Below are 16,575 nucleotides of genomic sequence, written 5' to 3' on the forward strand. Positions count from 1 at the left end.
ACATGAAAGCGAAACATTATAAATCCATATGAAGCCGGCGTAAAAAAAGACCACAACATGTATGGTGGTTGGGCGTTTCAGTTAGACGAAGGCCGACAAATAGTCAGCACGCGATCGCAACGACCAGACGTGCCGGCTAGCTGTACCGCGCCCGCTGCAGCAGTATACCGCTGGACGATTCCACACGACAATCGTGTTCATGTGCACGAGGGGGAGGGTCACGCAGAAGGACAAATATAATTAAACAACCAAAATGAGTAAGTGCATTGTGTATACTATATTCATCGTATAAAATACAATAAAAATACCGCTAATAAAAACCAAATATAGGTAGGTATATTATTATAAAATTCAACAAGTGTTCGGGTTTTGAAACCAAATTATGTTCAACGATACCGCTATTTGTACACTGCAGTATACGCTTTGGACAACTCTGTGTACGGTAGTGACTTGAATGGGCTGAAATCATTTTATTTTTTTAAAACATATATAGTTTATTCGTAATGTTATTAACAAAATAAAAAATTCAACGCACTGTAGTTACTTTAACTAGAAATTAGGTAAGTCTTTTTTTTAAATTAAATAATATCCTACGTCGTATAACAGATTTACAATTTACAAATAGTTAAAAAAAACCCAGAAAAGTAAAATAGCAGTAGATATAGGTAATACGAAGAAATAGTAAATAGTTGTTTTGCCAGCAAAAAAATAAAGAATAATAATTGATTACATAACATATTCATAGTACGTTGCAATAAAAATATTATCTGTTATACCTATCGATGTATTTTATTATTATTATTATTATTGTATTGTAGTTTGTATCGTTCTAGTCAATGAACAAAGCTTTAACAATTAAAAAAATTTTTTTGGATACATTTACCTAATTTGTACCATACTAACTGCATTAAGAATTTGTTTATTACTTATAATATGGTATATTTGAATTAAATAAAAATTGTTTATTCAACTATAAAAATTCTGTCCATTTTAATATATAATATATATATATATATATATAGTTATATTATAATTTATAGTTGTAAGCTTCATAGTTCTTATATAATTAAACTTTTCTTAATTAAATGTAATTGATTTTATGGGATTTTAATCGATGTAAAATACGAACAAATAATGTAGTGTTGATAGTGCCTAGCTAATTATTGAAAATGTATTATCTCAAACCAATAATGTAAATGTAAATGACCACTGTAATTTTAAAGTTCCACTTCACTTAAACACCTTAAAATCTTAGATATTATAATGACTAACGATTATTTTTGTCACTCTAAACAAAATATGATTAGATTAAGTAATATTAAGATTAAGCGTAGTGCATATATCTAATATCTATAATCTACATATACACACGTAATATACACATCAAACATGATATAATTAATGCGTTTAAAATGCAAAATATTTGATATGCATAGAGCAATTAAAATCATTGACCAACTAAAATATTTATCAAAACAAGACCTCATACTTATTATATATATATATTATTTTAAACATCGGACAACAAAACAATCAACGAAATACTAAATTCACAAAATATACTGTTCAAACGCTGAGAACCAATATCAAAAAACGTATTAGAGCAGTAAGTAAACATAATATGATTAGTTTCTTTCTAAATGTTCTAGTCCTTGAAATACTAACAAAACAATATTTAGAATTCCATATAAATCGAATTTATGAACATGTAACTAATCAATAGAATTTTTTAAAATATTATTTTAGTTTTATATATAAAATCCGAAAGAACTAAACGGCATTAATTGTTTCAGTTGTTTTGAAAACAAACTTCTTAGTCTTAACAATTTCGGAAATGATTAATAAATCTTTTACTATTAGTATTATATATAAAAATAATTTAAAGTTAATTTTAATTTTAATCTATCTATTTAAATAAAATGACTATCTGAGATAAACATGGAACAATAGTAGGTATACTTTAAAAGTTTCAAGTACCCACGAATAGAAGTTTAAAATTAGTGCAAAATAACTAATATTGTTATTCTTAGCTTACAATATATCTAATTTAATTTACAAATTTAAAATTAAAATGTCTAAAAAAAGTATGTTTATATTATATTTATTTGTCACAGTAATGAGTAGTAATGAGAAACTTTGTTTTCAAATTCCAATCCTAAGCTATAAAAATTAAACATTTAATACATTTGTCCCTACAAAATAATTTTTTTTTATTTTTCGATATTCTGATAAATTTTGTCAAATTTAAGTTTTAAATATTTATAAAAAAAAATCGTGAATATAATTCTTAACTAAAACAACTTATGAGGGATCTCAAATTTTCAAATTGTTAATCCAAGCAAAAAAAATGTTTAACCGCATTTGTAGAAGAAAAATAATTTAAAATTGTAAATGTGTGTATAAATAGCTCAAAATATTTTGAAAATGTTATTATGTATTTAAAATGATAAAATAAATGTTCAATTCAAATTACAAGTACTTATCTATTGTTATTTGAATTTGAATTACAGAAAAATAAGAAAATCGTACAATGATAATCCATGATGGTAGAAATTTGAACTTAAAACACTCAATAAAAGCGTTTAAATTTCGGATTGCTTTATTTTTTTTCGTTATAGGTATATAAAATTTATGATGAATCTATTATAAAATTATCAAACTTTTTGTTCAAAAAAATATTAAATTCTAAATTACTAAATTAAATTTTCAAATGTGTAAATGCCTAAACTCCAATCATATTCTAAACTTCTTTAGGTTCACAACCGTTCATAATTCATATAATATATAAAGAAAAAAAACTACTCTTAATTATGCCAATCATAGCTCCCAACTTATTAATTAAAAATATCACCTTCCTATTTATGAAATTCATATGTATTTCTATATAACTTATGAAAATAAATGTACACTGTACCTATTTTAATGTAGGTATTTACATTATCGTTCCATACAGAATCTAAAATTTAAACTTAAATTATATATATACATAAGTATATGTGTCATCATATTATGTATATAGATACCTACTGTATAGCAAAATTATTATTTCACAAAATATGTAACTTTTTAAGTATTTTTTTTATTTAGTTCAATATTTTGAATGTATCTAATATTTATCTTTATCAAGATAAAATTTGAATACACTAACTTTAAACTTGACTAATGTCTTAGTTAATGTTAGAGTTATCTGAGTACAACACTGATTATTACACTGTAGGTACTATATTGCGGTGAGATCAGCTAAGCGAAATTTCATTAAACTTGATTTTGGTATAGCTAATACTAACGCATAAAAATAACCTCTTATAAATATATCCTATAATATTGAAAATACAGAGTAAGGAGGGTGGTACTGGCAATGATGATCTCTCAGCCACCGCCCGTAACTGAATTCGAACTGATTATATTGCGCGTATTTCCTGCACCTAGGTGGGTGAAGCGAGACGTATTCTCGAACTCGGTATCTGGTTCCTGTCTGTCATTTTATACTACCTATATATGTAAGATATTATATTATTGTACCATATCCTATGGGTAGAAAGTAAATACACGGAACACCAATAAACAAAACGCAGTTATAAACATTGCGCAGAGGTTGTAAATACGAAAACGTAAACAGACTATAAATAGTAAATTATACAAATGTATTTTTATTATTATTATTCTAATACTACCAAATTTTGTCTTGGTACCTATACTAAACTTAAAACATCTTAATTAAAATGTATTAAATATATTTAAGCCACATATCATTACATCTTTACGATATTATAGTGTACTATAGGTATAGAGAAAAACAATTTTATTTGTTGAAAGTAAATATAACTGATAATTTTATCATATTTATGCTTAATAATATTAATAGCATTATTTATGCATAAGGCGTATAGTATTATTTTGATTTATATGCGAAGTTATACTTTTATCAACCGTCGTTTTTTTCACAGAATATTTCCAAAATTGTACAATCTCTTGAAGTCTTATGTAAAAGTAGTAAAAAAAGTATACCGATTTTTAAATTATTTAAATAAAAAATCAATTACATTTTACAGAATTTACGATTGGAATATTTGTACTATAAACGACATTCCTACTCTTTACTAATTAGATACAGTTAAAAAGGATGTCTGTGCAATATTTGTTTTCTATTTCAGATATAAATGCTACATATCTAAAATGAATTATTTTAAAATCTTTTTTGTTTAATATAATATTTATTATAAATTATAAATATTCAAAATCAATAATTCAAAGCAATTTTTAACAATAAATATATAGTAAAAGATTTAAATTATGACGAAAATAAATCGTAAGTACCCTTGGAAAGTCTTAATAGTGTTAATACTGAATACATCCACTCCTCCTGATGATTTGCATTATTGCTTATGTTGTATTTTATACTTCTTATTTTATTAAATAATTCAAAATCTTATGAAACAATAATATAAATCATATAAATCATATACACATTCCAATTAAGTACAATCATAAAAAATAATAAATGAAGGTAGAAATCAAAGTAAAATCCTACATTTTTGCATATCAAATATTTTCATTATATTTTATTGAATAGCTCTATTATGTAATGTATTTTAAAAATAACTATAGAATGCAGTGTTTCTCAATCTGTGATACGTGGAAAGCTCAAATAGATGGTAGACCTACGTAAAAGAAAATCATCCTTTATATAATAAAAATGGAATGGATTATTATTCATATTCAACATTATCAAAAAAAAAAAAAAAATATTCAATATTATTTGGCTTATTTGATATTAATAATAATAAAAATAACAACCATACATATTCATATAAACATTTTTTGTTCCTGATAAAATAAAATGCCATACCTACATGTAACATTACCTATATATTTTTGATAAGAAACAATATAAAGTTATTTGGTAAACAGATACATAAAAATTCCCAAACTGTGTAGGTGGTAAGTGGATATAAAAAGGTTGATAACTGCTGATCTAATGGTTATTACCCGACTGCACATTTCACATACCTACTGGTTATAAGCAGTATAGTTTGTGTTAAATAGATTATAGTTGATATTAGGTATTGTAAGTTATTCAAATTTTAACTCGTGTGCGTCATTTATTTTGAACTTCTTATTTTTTAATAATAATGAGTCATCTGCATCTAGCATATTTTGTTGTTTATATACTAAAATTAATACCTAGTAGGTATTCGCTGATATCTCATGACTTGATTTATACACATTGTTTGATTTGTGACTCTATAATTCTATATGTACAACAGGTATAGGTAAATTATGTAATGCAAATATTTATAAACTTCCTCATGTACAATCATAGGTAGTATTATGGACTATTTCAAGGTTGTGCAAATGAAAATATTTTCAATAAAATAATAAGGTAATGCAATCGTCATTTACAGTTCTACCGTGAAGGTTCAAATTGGTTAAAATTAGGTACAGGTATCAATTTTTCTAAAAATTAGAAAGACTTATATAAATATCTATATTTTAATATACTTTAATAAACTTTAATGAAACGTTGTCATAAAATTATTTTTAAACATAAGCGTTTACGTGTAAACAATAAACAAAAATGTGTGTTTTAAATGTGGTAGGTGATGACGAAGATTTGCCGACGAGTAAACTAAAAGGCGATGGAATTAATGATACCGAATCGGGCTATTCGAAAATGTAAGTAGACAATATTTAATTAGTCTATCTTAATTACACATACTATTATGGAATGCTATCCAACAGATAACTTATAAAAATTTATTTATTTATCTCCAAAAATAATATATTTCCAATATTTCGAGTTTTTTTTTTTATATATTCAATAAGCCATTAATATTTTATTTTCTTACTTAGACAAATAAATACACACTCAAGTACTTAATATTATGTTTAGCAAACTCAAAATGATTTAATTTTTTATTAATTTTTAAAATATAACATAAAGATTTAAGTAAATAAATCGAAACATTGATCAAAATATTCCATTGCAAAATGTTTCCATAGTCTATTCTCAAAGAACAAAACTAGTTATAGTTTCAACATCAATGAATCGTAACAATAGAAATGACCTTGAAAATGTCATTACGTTGAAATTTGTGTCAAGGTAACGTAAAAATCATCCTTGTACCCTAAAAAATATAGGAAAAAATGGAAACAACATAATAAAATAAGGGCTAGGATATCTTATCTCAAACTGATCTGATCGCAAAACAGGTTCAAAAACAAAATGGAAAGCCGAAGAACCTTCTACATAGTTTTAACATTACTAATATTCATATTTGCAGTGCTCATAATAGCTGTTTTCGGATTATCGTTTGCATGTAAGTATTGAATTATTTATAAATAATTTTCCTACCTATAAAATGCAATCATACATTACATTGTTAAATATTATGAAAAATTAAAATATAAAGTATAAATTGTATGCTTAATTTATTCGGTGAATATTAAATTAAGAGATTTAATCTACAAAATACTATTTGTTTTTAATATTATTAAATAATTAGGTACCTACTAAGTAAGAATAGTTTCTTTATGTTGATTTTAATAAGTACATTTTTTTTCGTTACATTTTGTATTGCTTACAATTTTTCTTAAATATATTTGAAATAACATTACGTGGTCATAAATATAATTAATTTACCAAAACGAATTACCGTAAAATTCAAAGTGACTTACATTAAAAATATGTTTAGCTAAATACACATAAATTGATTCAATGTACGAAATTGACAATTTGCCAACTTATTAAATATTTTGATTTTAGAAAATTCCCGCGTTATGCTATCAGTACCTAATAACTATTTTTGATCTATCTCACATCAAAATAAAATTTTGATCTATAGCTTAAAAACTATAATATATGATTGTTTAATATTTTATAGTGTTTATACATTTTGTTATTTTTTTTTTTCATCAGACCTCACGAAGACGGAAGACCAAAGACGGATATGTACGACAGAAGACTGCTTAAGATCTGGTTAGTTTATTTTAAAAACATTAAATTATTTTCTAATGAAATTGTAATGGATATAATATTTATGGATAAATATAAACATCTGTAATATCTAACAATTGATGCTAAACATTTTGTTATAATATAGCTTCAGCATTAATGGAGTCAATGAATAAATCTGTAGATCCATGTGAAGACTTTTATCAATTTGCTTGTGGAAATTTCGCAAAATTGCATAAAATACCAAAAACAGCGATTTCAAATGATCGATTTTCCGAAGTACATGCTACAATGTTATTACTTATTAGAGGTATGAATTCGTACAATAATTTAAATTTTCACTCTTTTATTATTGGAATAAAATTTTTTTTTTTAACATATAAATAACTATACTTCGACTATTACAATACAAACAAAAAAGTTAGTAGGTATTTTTGTGATTTGTTTAAATTATGTCATATTAGCATAAAACGTATATTATACGATTTTGGGATTTGTGACTGTTATTTTGACATTGGTTGTAAGGAATTACCAAATGACTGATTTATAAATTGTATATTATGAAGTACAAAAATTACGGACAATAGCGAGAACATCAAATCTACATATTGCTGTAACATTAATCCGGTCTAGCTCATATGGTTATAAATATTAATAACATCGTATAGAAATAATTATCACAGACTATTGAGCAGTGGGACTAATTTATAGTTCACTAAGGTATACACATTGGGGTGCATTTCAAGACCTCCTCTTAATATTATAAGAATGATGTTTTTAGATTTTTTGGAAAGAGACGATAGTGAAACTGAATGTTATGCTGTGTCGATGTCCAGACGTTTGTATCGCTCTTGCATGGCAACAGGTGTGTTAGCTTATTATATGGTAACAACAAAGATTAAATGAACAAGTATATTACATGCCTTATCGAATAATATTTCCATGTTTAGATAAAATGAACACAGATGGGATTAAACAATTAGTTCAGATTTTAGACAAAATTGGTTTACCGCACATGGGGCTTTCTTATAAGATAAAAACGTCAAGTTTCTCGGCAATTTTAGCTAGATTAAAAAAGCAAATAAACCTAGACTATTTGTTTGTAACAAATGTAGAAGCAGATACAAAAAATCGGTCAACTAATCGAATTAGTCTGGGTAAACCAAGAGATACAAATATATTTCCAGTGTAAGAATTACATTTTTTTTTTGTGATATCACTCTGTGATGGCTAACATAATGTTTTGAATTATTTAGTCACAAAATAACAGAACATATAAAGAAAATGAGTTCAAGAAAAATGCGTGAAACACTAGCATCTGAAGAAGAAGTAGGCAACACAAATGACAGTGAAGAATATGCAGATGGAATTGATTATCTAAAATCGTATGCAAAATATTTCAAAGGCGTTTGGACGGAGATAAATAAATTTCAATCGAATAATTTTAATCCTAATTTTCAAACTTTTGGAATTAAAGTATCACAATTATTGAGTTTTATCAATGAACATTCAAAAGTAATTTATCAATTTACAGTATTATATTATATATTTTTGTATTTTAATAATATGAGTGAATAATTAAATGTAGATAAAAGATGAAATTTATGACAAAGATGATGAACTTCCATCAGTTATGACTGTTGATGAATTACAAAATTATACAAATGATATTACACGGAATTATACTGAATCAAATGAGCAAATTGTAAGTAATTATTATATTACATATAATAAATGTATCATACTTCAACAACATCATAAATTATAGTGATACGGTATTATGCGACATGCATATCATTTATCATATTATATATCAGTGGTGGCGAACCTTTTTTGAACTAGTGCCAAATGTTTGCAATCAAAGATTTGACAATTTATTGTTCACGTACCCTCCCCCTCCCTCAAAAAAAGTCTGTAAATACTAAATTGAACATGATAAATATAGTGTAATAATATAGAAACATAATCAATTTTACATAGAAATATTATTATCTTTCTATTGTATATAATTTGTTTCTTTGAATTTTTTACAAGCAAAATTTTATGAATACCATAACTTTTCACGTGCCATTAAAATTTGATAAAAGTGCCACTTTTGGCACGCGTGTCATGGGCTTGCCACCACTGTTATATATGATATTTAATATCATAATTTATATTTTAATTATGAATTCATTCCTCGAGGTGCTGTTTCATCTCCTTTTCTATATAAATTATACACAGCTGACCAACCAACCACCCCGTACATTTCAGTAGCCGAATTTGCTAATGACAAAATTATATACACTTCTCAAAATGATTTTATACACTGCTAAATTACACTTACAAAACCACCTAAACAGCCTATCTTCCTGGTATACTAAATGGAAAGTTAAAATTAACAAAAAAAAATCATCACACATTACTTTTTCTTTAAGACAAGGTGAAACACCGTCTGTTAAACTAAACAATCAAACAATACCAACAGTCTCCAACATCCGTTATCTAGGCCTAACCCTAGACAAGCGACTCACCTGGGCAGAACATATAAAAATTAAACGCAAATACTCTAAACCTCAGGAGGAAATCACTACACTATTTGATAGGTAATCATTCCAAACTGAACCTCAATACTATACTACTTAACTACTCATTTATAAGCAACTTCTCATGCCCATATAGGCTTATGGCATCCAGCTATGGGGTGCAGCTAAATTGTCAAATTTAAACAAAATACAAAGATTCCAATCAATCACCTTACGCATGATAACTAAGGCCCCCTTTTACATATCCAACCATACACTCCACATAGACCTACACATTAAAACTATATCAGAAATGTCATCAATTATACATGAACGTTATCGTCTAAGACTAAAGAATCACCCCAACCCGTTAATTTCAGCAGAAACAATACCTGAGAACCCCCAAATAAGGCTTAAGAGAAGATGGTTCCGTGACCTAAACTCCTAATCTCAAGAAAAAAAAAATATCTAACATAGCAATTAAATCAATGTAAAGCGTAGCCGCTGGGTTACTCCTTTTATCAAGCAACTCATGTCATACCTACTTATTATAGCTCATATTCTTATTGTAAAAAACTAATTTACAGATTGTATAATATATTATATTAAAAAATAAAAAAAAATATGAACTCTTACACAAATAAAATAAATTTTGAAATAGGACGTGTTTGTTTAATGATAATTCGTTGGCAGTACATAAACTTGGGAAATAATGCATTTTGCCGAGATTTGAAAATATTATTACCTTTTGGAAAAATCATTGACAGTTATTAGTTTGGTTCTAATTTAAATAATTAAATAATGGTTTAACACGGATCAAAATACGCTTTAGAGAATTTTAAGTTCTTTTAATTACAAAGATTAGTCCATTGGAAATAATACGTTTGGTCTAACTGATGTTTTTGTTATAATGATTTACATCAAAAATAATCATATTTTTCATTTGTTTTGTGACACTCATCGATTCCCCTCCATGTTTTCAACATATTTATTATAAATTGATGTATAACTTAATTTTGTCAAAAATTGTAATCGAAACGTTTTGAATTTTCACATTGACTCCTCATTATAAGCAGTTATGGTAACCAGTACCTACCTGTGAATAGCTTACTAGTAACTAATTATTAATTAAAATAAATACTAATAAGTTAAATTTTAAATAAAAACGATTTAGATTGATTGGAAGGAATACTTTACAATTCTGTTTATGGATGTGGAGAATGTAACATTGGATTTCGAAACTGATTTAATTCAAATATCTAACATCGAATATTTTGAAGCTCTATTCGAATTAATCAGTAAACATAAAAACCAAGCTAGTAAGTACGAACGTAGTAATAACAATTTGTTTTGATACGCATATAACTTATACAATATGAAATTATTAAGTCTTGGTTTTCCATGGTGGTTATCAGTAGTCATTAATGTGCACTGTGGTCTGTAGTAGTCAATCATCGTCCAGTGTCTTCGGCTCTTGGATAAACCACCTAGAGTTCTTTGCGACTAATCTTCACTCCCACATAAACATATGTTCGTAAAAGCAATCGTAATCTCCACAAAATTCTAATAAGTGATGGCCAATGATCAAAGTTATACATAAATATATATGTGTGTGTGTGTGTGTGTGCCATCATACTGATTTTCTCCTAAACGGCTGGACGAATTTTGATAAAATGTTGTGAGTAGATGTTTAAGTAGGCTCATGGACCATGAATGGTTTAGATTTACAAATCGACTTGGTAGGTTCAGCCTGGAGAGTTGCTCAATCAAGGGTTTTGAAATTTATGATAGAAATCGATAATTTTTTTATTTATAAATGGTTTTGGATACAGCTTACACATAATATTAGCTACAGTAGAAATCAGTTTTTTTGTTTTAATTTTATGTTATTATACCACAGTACCTCATAAATTTGTTATGATCAAATATTGCGAGTTTTTTTCTCAATAATACATTTCTAGGTAATATAAATGTTGTAAATTTATATTTTAGTTTTTAATGATGTGTACGTAAAATTTCAGTTGTCAATATTTGGTGGGAAGTGGTTGTCACTCTTTTGCCATACACTACAAATGAGATGCGATTTGTACAAGATAGATTCTACTATGAAACAACCGGATTAGAAAATAATCCTTCAAGATCACTTTATTGTGCAAATGCTGTAAACTCAATGATGGGAATGGCTGTTTCACGTTTATTATTAGACATGGAAACAATATATAATAATACAATAATGGTATTCAACTTGAAAATACTGAAATTTGAATACCAATAATATCAATGTGCTTTTTAGGCGGCTGAGATGATCGAAAATATTCATTGGGCGTTCGAAAAAATAGTCAAAGAATTAAATTGGATGGATTATACTACCAAACAGAGGACACTATATAAGGCACAGCAAATGAAAACATTTATTGGATTTCCTGAATTCATAAATGATCCCCTTCAACTCGATGATTACTACTCTGAAGTACCAATTTCATTCACTAATTTAATATTTATTTTTTATATTATATGAACAGTTATTTTAATTACTTGTTTAGTTTGAAGTAATGGAAAACGATTATTTTGGCAACGTTATACTTTATGTTCAACAAGAATTGAACAATTCTTTGTTGGGACTTAGGCAATTCAATAATTACACAACAAACTCGTGAGTAAAAACAAATAATTTTAATAATATACCTATACCAATAAAATCTATATGGTTTTAGTTGGGCATCAGATCCATTAGAAGTAAATGCGTACAACTGGATCCAAGCAAATGCAATAAGTAACTAATACTAATTTTAAAATGTCACTATATTAAATTTAATAATTACCTAAGCCAAACTTAAATGTATATATTTTTAGCTGTTCCAGCTGGTATATTACAATTTCCTTTCTTTGGACACGATTTGCAGTATGTTGAAGTTTAATTTTTAAAAGATAAATTAATGTACTACTTATTAATTATTTTAATTTAAGGATGCTCAACTATGGTTTTCTTGGTTCTATACTGGGCCATGAACTGACACATGGTTTTGACAATACTGGCCGAAAATTTGATCACGATGGAAATGAAAATATGTGGTGGACTAATCAAACTATCGCGGAGTATGAAAAACGTAGCGACTGTTTCATCCACCATTATGAATCTTATTTAGTACCTGACATCGAAGAAAAGGTATTTTTTGAATTTTATTATTGTGCTGAAAAGTTATAACTAGGGCTCGGAAGTTGTAGGAATTGCATATTGTTCTGTATGATCTCAATTTATAGCAGACCTAGCTAGAAATTTGAAATATACAATTGAGAGTTAAAAAATTGAAAATTGAAAATGCATATTTTGCCAATTTTTGCTAAAAATTGCATATTTCATTAATTTTATACACATATTATGCATATTTCATATTTTTTCTAAAAATAATTGATTTTTTCTTTCCTAACCTGTTTATTTCAACTAATACTGAATATAAAACTCAAAATGATCAACGAAGGTATTTATTGTCATCGCCGTAGTCAATTACGGAGTTAATAACAGTGATGTACTGATGTGATACGCATTTAGTCTAACACGCTAATATGCCGAAATACTTATTTGAAGTACTATCTTATCGTCGATAATAGTTATCGTAAATATAATGATGGTTTCTTCGTTTATCATTACTGTTGATTGTAAACGATTGATGTTTGACAGTGACAGTTTCGTTTTAGACGTCGTATTGTTAGTAGGTGAAGTGCGTATATTTTTGGAATTCAGAATAATATTTTTGCATATTTAACATTTTTAATGCATATTTTGCAATTTTTTCGTGCATATTTTACGTTTTTTAGCTCCTACAACTTCCGAGCCCTAGTTATAACTAATTAATTACATAAACTTTACATCAAAGTTTTTTTTTTTTTTTTAAATACATTATTTTAATTTTGATAGTTTAACTATTAAATACATGTTGTACATTAATAAATATTTACTATTAAAAATTATTACTAGTACTATCAAACACCAGTTATCGTTTGCTCATCGGTATTGTTAATTTTGACCTTTTTTGTAAGACAGTTCTGCATCATTCGATATTTGAGTAATACGTAATTTGCCCATCAATATTATTCAACAATAAAAATGAAATAAAGGTGTACATACCAAGCGTAAGTTGTTTTCTAACTTTGGTTAGGTTAGGTATGCTCATCTCTAAATTTACTCACGTAATATTAAATTTTCAAATATTGCATAAGTATAATGTGATATACAATACACCAAATAAAAATGTCATTTCGTAGAATAAAATTTTCGAATTTTTTCAAGATTAGAACTTGAAGTGTTTATGTGTATTAATTATTTTTAAGTTTAACAATCTTAAATTATTTATTATCTACATAATAATATACATCATGAAATACAAATTTTTATACCCTTCAATTTCTTAGAATATTGATGTGCATTTGATGTACGATATTTTTGGACAGGCAAACAGACGATATGCAAATGATATACGGTCCTATCAAAGACGTCCATGGTAATATAAACCAATTGGTGGGGGGGGGGGCGAAGTCAAAAGTCCCTAACAGTATAGCACATACTATATTTTGTTTGGTTTTTATAAGCGATTAATGATTATGGATTAACTAAAATAAAGGAGAGCATAGCCTCTTCGTCCTCATTGCCTTAACTGTGGGCGCCTAAAATTACTGTATACAATATACATAATAATATGTTTTATAGTATTCTATTATCGTGATCATGAGTTCAATCGTAGATTGTCCTTACTCGGCTTTCTTACATTTTAATATTCGATACATAATGTGGTAGTTATATGATCTTAATCAACTCGTGTTATATTTAAACTCGAAATCTATATGTCAACAATTAGTACCAATAATATTTAATAATTTTTAGTTTCTCAGTTTAAGGTTAAATAATAAATGTTTTTTTATAACATATTATTTTATATCATGGTCTATACTCTATGTATTATATCATAGTGACATTTAAATACCCGAACTTTATGTGATATTTTTGATTAATTTATGAACAATTATAATAGAAATACGATAAAATAATAAATAGTTTTAGTGGAAATAGGATTGTAGAATAATAAATTATAAACAATACTGAATTATAAATTAGAATTAGAACAATAAATAAAGGTAATATTAAAATTTTGAGTCTTTTTCAATTCAATCAAAATTCAACTACCTATATGCAATTTTAGATAAGTGGTAAAATGACATTGGATGAAAATATTGCTGATAATGGTGGATTGAGAGAAGCACTGTTGGCATATAGAAAATTTGTTGATGATCACGATGAAGAACCTAAACTACCTGGATTCGAACAGTATAGTAATGAGCAAATGTATTATTTAGCTTTTGCAAATGTGAGTAGATAGTTCCTATTTATGAAACATAAAAAATATTTTGTTTTATTGTTCTTGTTAACGATAATTTAATTACATAACATTATTTATTAGAATTGGTGTGAAGCAACAACACGGGAATCGTTATCAAATAGCATATTAGACGAGCACAGTCCAAATAGCATTCGAGTTATTGCAGGATTAACTAATTCAGATGAATTTAGCGAAGTATGGAAATGTGAAAAAGGTTCAGGAATGAATCCACAGAATGATAAATGTAAGATATGGTGATAGTTAAAAGCATAATAATTGTTTTTATTTATTATATCACCATAAACATTATACGTTTCTTAATACGAATGAATTACTTGCTATATATCATTTTTATTTTTATATAATTATAAGCTTTAATGCCATTAGGATACTTTTGTTACCAAATAATGTGATTCGTATGAAAATATTTAAATATTATGTTAAGTCATTATTTTATTAATTGCTTAGCTTTAAAAGATACTTATGGTTATCTACTTACTAATCTATATGAATGTATATTTTGATAAGTGATAATTAATAGAGGTTTAAAAAAAATATATTTTTCCATGATTTATTATTATATTAAATAATCTAATAATCTTGTAAGAATATATTTATAACAGTGTTCAAAAAATGACGTAATAAAGTTAACCTATTATCTACGGACAATTTTGTAGTACAAGTTTAGTACCTATATATGCTCTTTGTTATAGAACCATTCTAAATAAGTTTATATAATCATATTGAAAATATTTGTGTATATATTATTTACACTACAGATTTCGTACATATTATAATGTACCAACATTTTGTTTTTAAAATATTTCATGGTTCAATTGATTGCAAACACATCCTATCTCTTCATCAATGTTTCTTTTTTAACCAATTGCTTTATTAAAAGCAATTTTCATAATATTTATTTTGACCCCTCTAGATTGTACTTTTAGTATTAAAAACAATATTATGCCTATTATATTTTTTAATTATTTCTCTATTTTTAACAAATACAATGAAACATTATTGTAAGTAGTTAAACTGAATTAAAATCCAATAAAAATAAGTTAATAGGTCAACCTACCTATCTATGTTTTTTTTTTTTTTTTTTTTTTGACAAAATAGGTAATTAAAATTGCTTTTCTTCATTAAAATATCTAATTTTGTTAAAATTTGAACTTGAAAAATCTATGATAAAAAAAACAGTGCTTGAATATTTTTTTAGATTCTTTGAGTACTGGAAATATTTGAAAGAAACCTTGCTTTAAATTTAGAGCTATAAAAATTAATTATTTTATAGTTTTAACAACAAAATTATTTGTAAATGTTCGTGACTTCGTTAAATATTATCCAAATTTTAACTTTATACATATACTAATAAAAAAAATTTGAACATATGTATCTCAAATATTTTTAAACTACTATTATAACAATATTATTTCATTTTTTATTAAAACTCAAACTTTTTGACCCAGTGAAATTTTTTTTATCTATTTATTGATTATATAGCGGATAGTTGTGTTTTTTTTAATCAGTTATAATCTTTATCAATTCTTTATCAGAATGTAATCATGTAGAAAGAATCCGACGATAGTGCTGCTTAGGCAACCCATTATGCTTTGGTATCTTACACACACATTATCGCAACGAGAGAAATCTACAAAAACTTCGCAAATTTGATTTATTGTAAAAACCGAGCTAAATGTTAAACTAAACTGCTGAGTGTTATATTTTGTTAAGCTACGCATTT

At 26.2% G+C, this 16,575-nt stretch overlaps 1 protein-coding gene across 6 annotated transcripts; it reads left to right on the forward strand.

The window, feature by feature from the left end:
• The first annotated feature begins 105 nt into the window (after nucleotides 1–105).
• LOC107167578 (endothelin-converting enzyme homolog) lies at nucleotides 106–15,500 on the forward strand. 6 transcript variants are annotated; one of them, XM_015516698.2, is made up of 18 exons: nucleotides 106–257; nucleotides 5,601–5,676; nucleotides 6,214–6,320; nucleotides 6,920–6,979; nucleotides 7,104–7,265; nucleotides 7,737–7,820; nucleotides 7,906–8,143; nucleotides 8,212–8,470; nucleotides 8,544–8,660; nucleotides 10,634–10,778; nucleotides 11,481–11,695; nucleotides 11,753–11,929; nucleotides 12,003–12,112; nucleotides 12,174–12,232; nucleotides 12,313–12,361; nucleotides 12,427–12,625; nucleotides 14,655–14,819; nucleotides 14,913–15,500. In XM_015516698.2, exons 1-18 carry the CDS (start codon nucleotides 254–256, stop codon nucleotides 15,087–15,089), a joined length of 2,403 nt encoding a protein of 800 aa, XP_015372184.2. In that variant the 5' UTR covers nucleotides 106–253; the 3' UTR covers nucleotides 15,090–15,500. The 6 variants fall into 6 exon arrangements, with proteins under 6 accessions (XP_015372184.2, XP_015372185.2, XP_015372188.2 ...); XM_015516699.2 differs by having other exon boundaries at nucleotides 6,285–6,320; XM_015516702.2 differs by lacking the exon at nucleotides 106–257 and adding an exon at nucleotides 433–560 and having other exon boundaries at nucleotides 6,285–6,320.
• Nucleotides 15,501–16,575: the final 1,075 nt, after the last annotated feature.

Source organism: Diuraphis noxia, unplaced genomic scaffold, assembly GCF_037042655.1.
Source record: "Diuraphis noxia isolate RWA-SAM2 unplaced genomic scaffold, SU_Dnox_SAM2 contig0002, whole genome shotgun sequence".
Lineage (NCBI taxonomy): Eukaryota > Metazoa > Arthropoda > Insecta > Hemiptera > Aphididae > Diuraphis > Diuraphis noxia.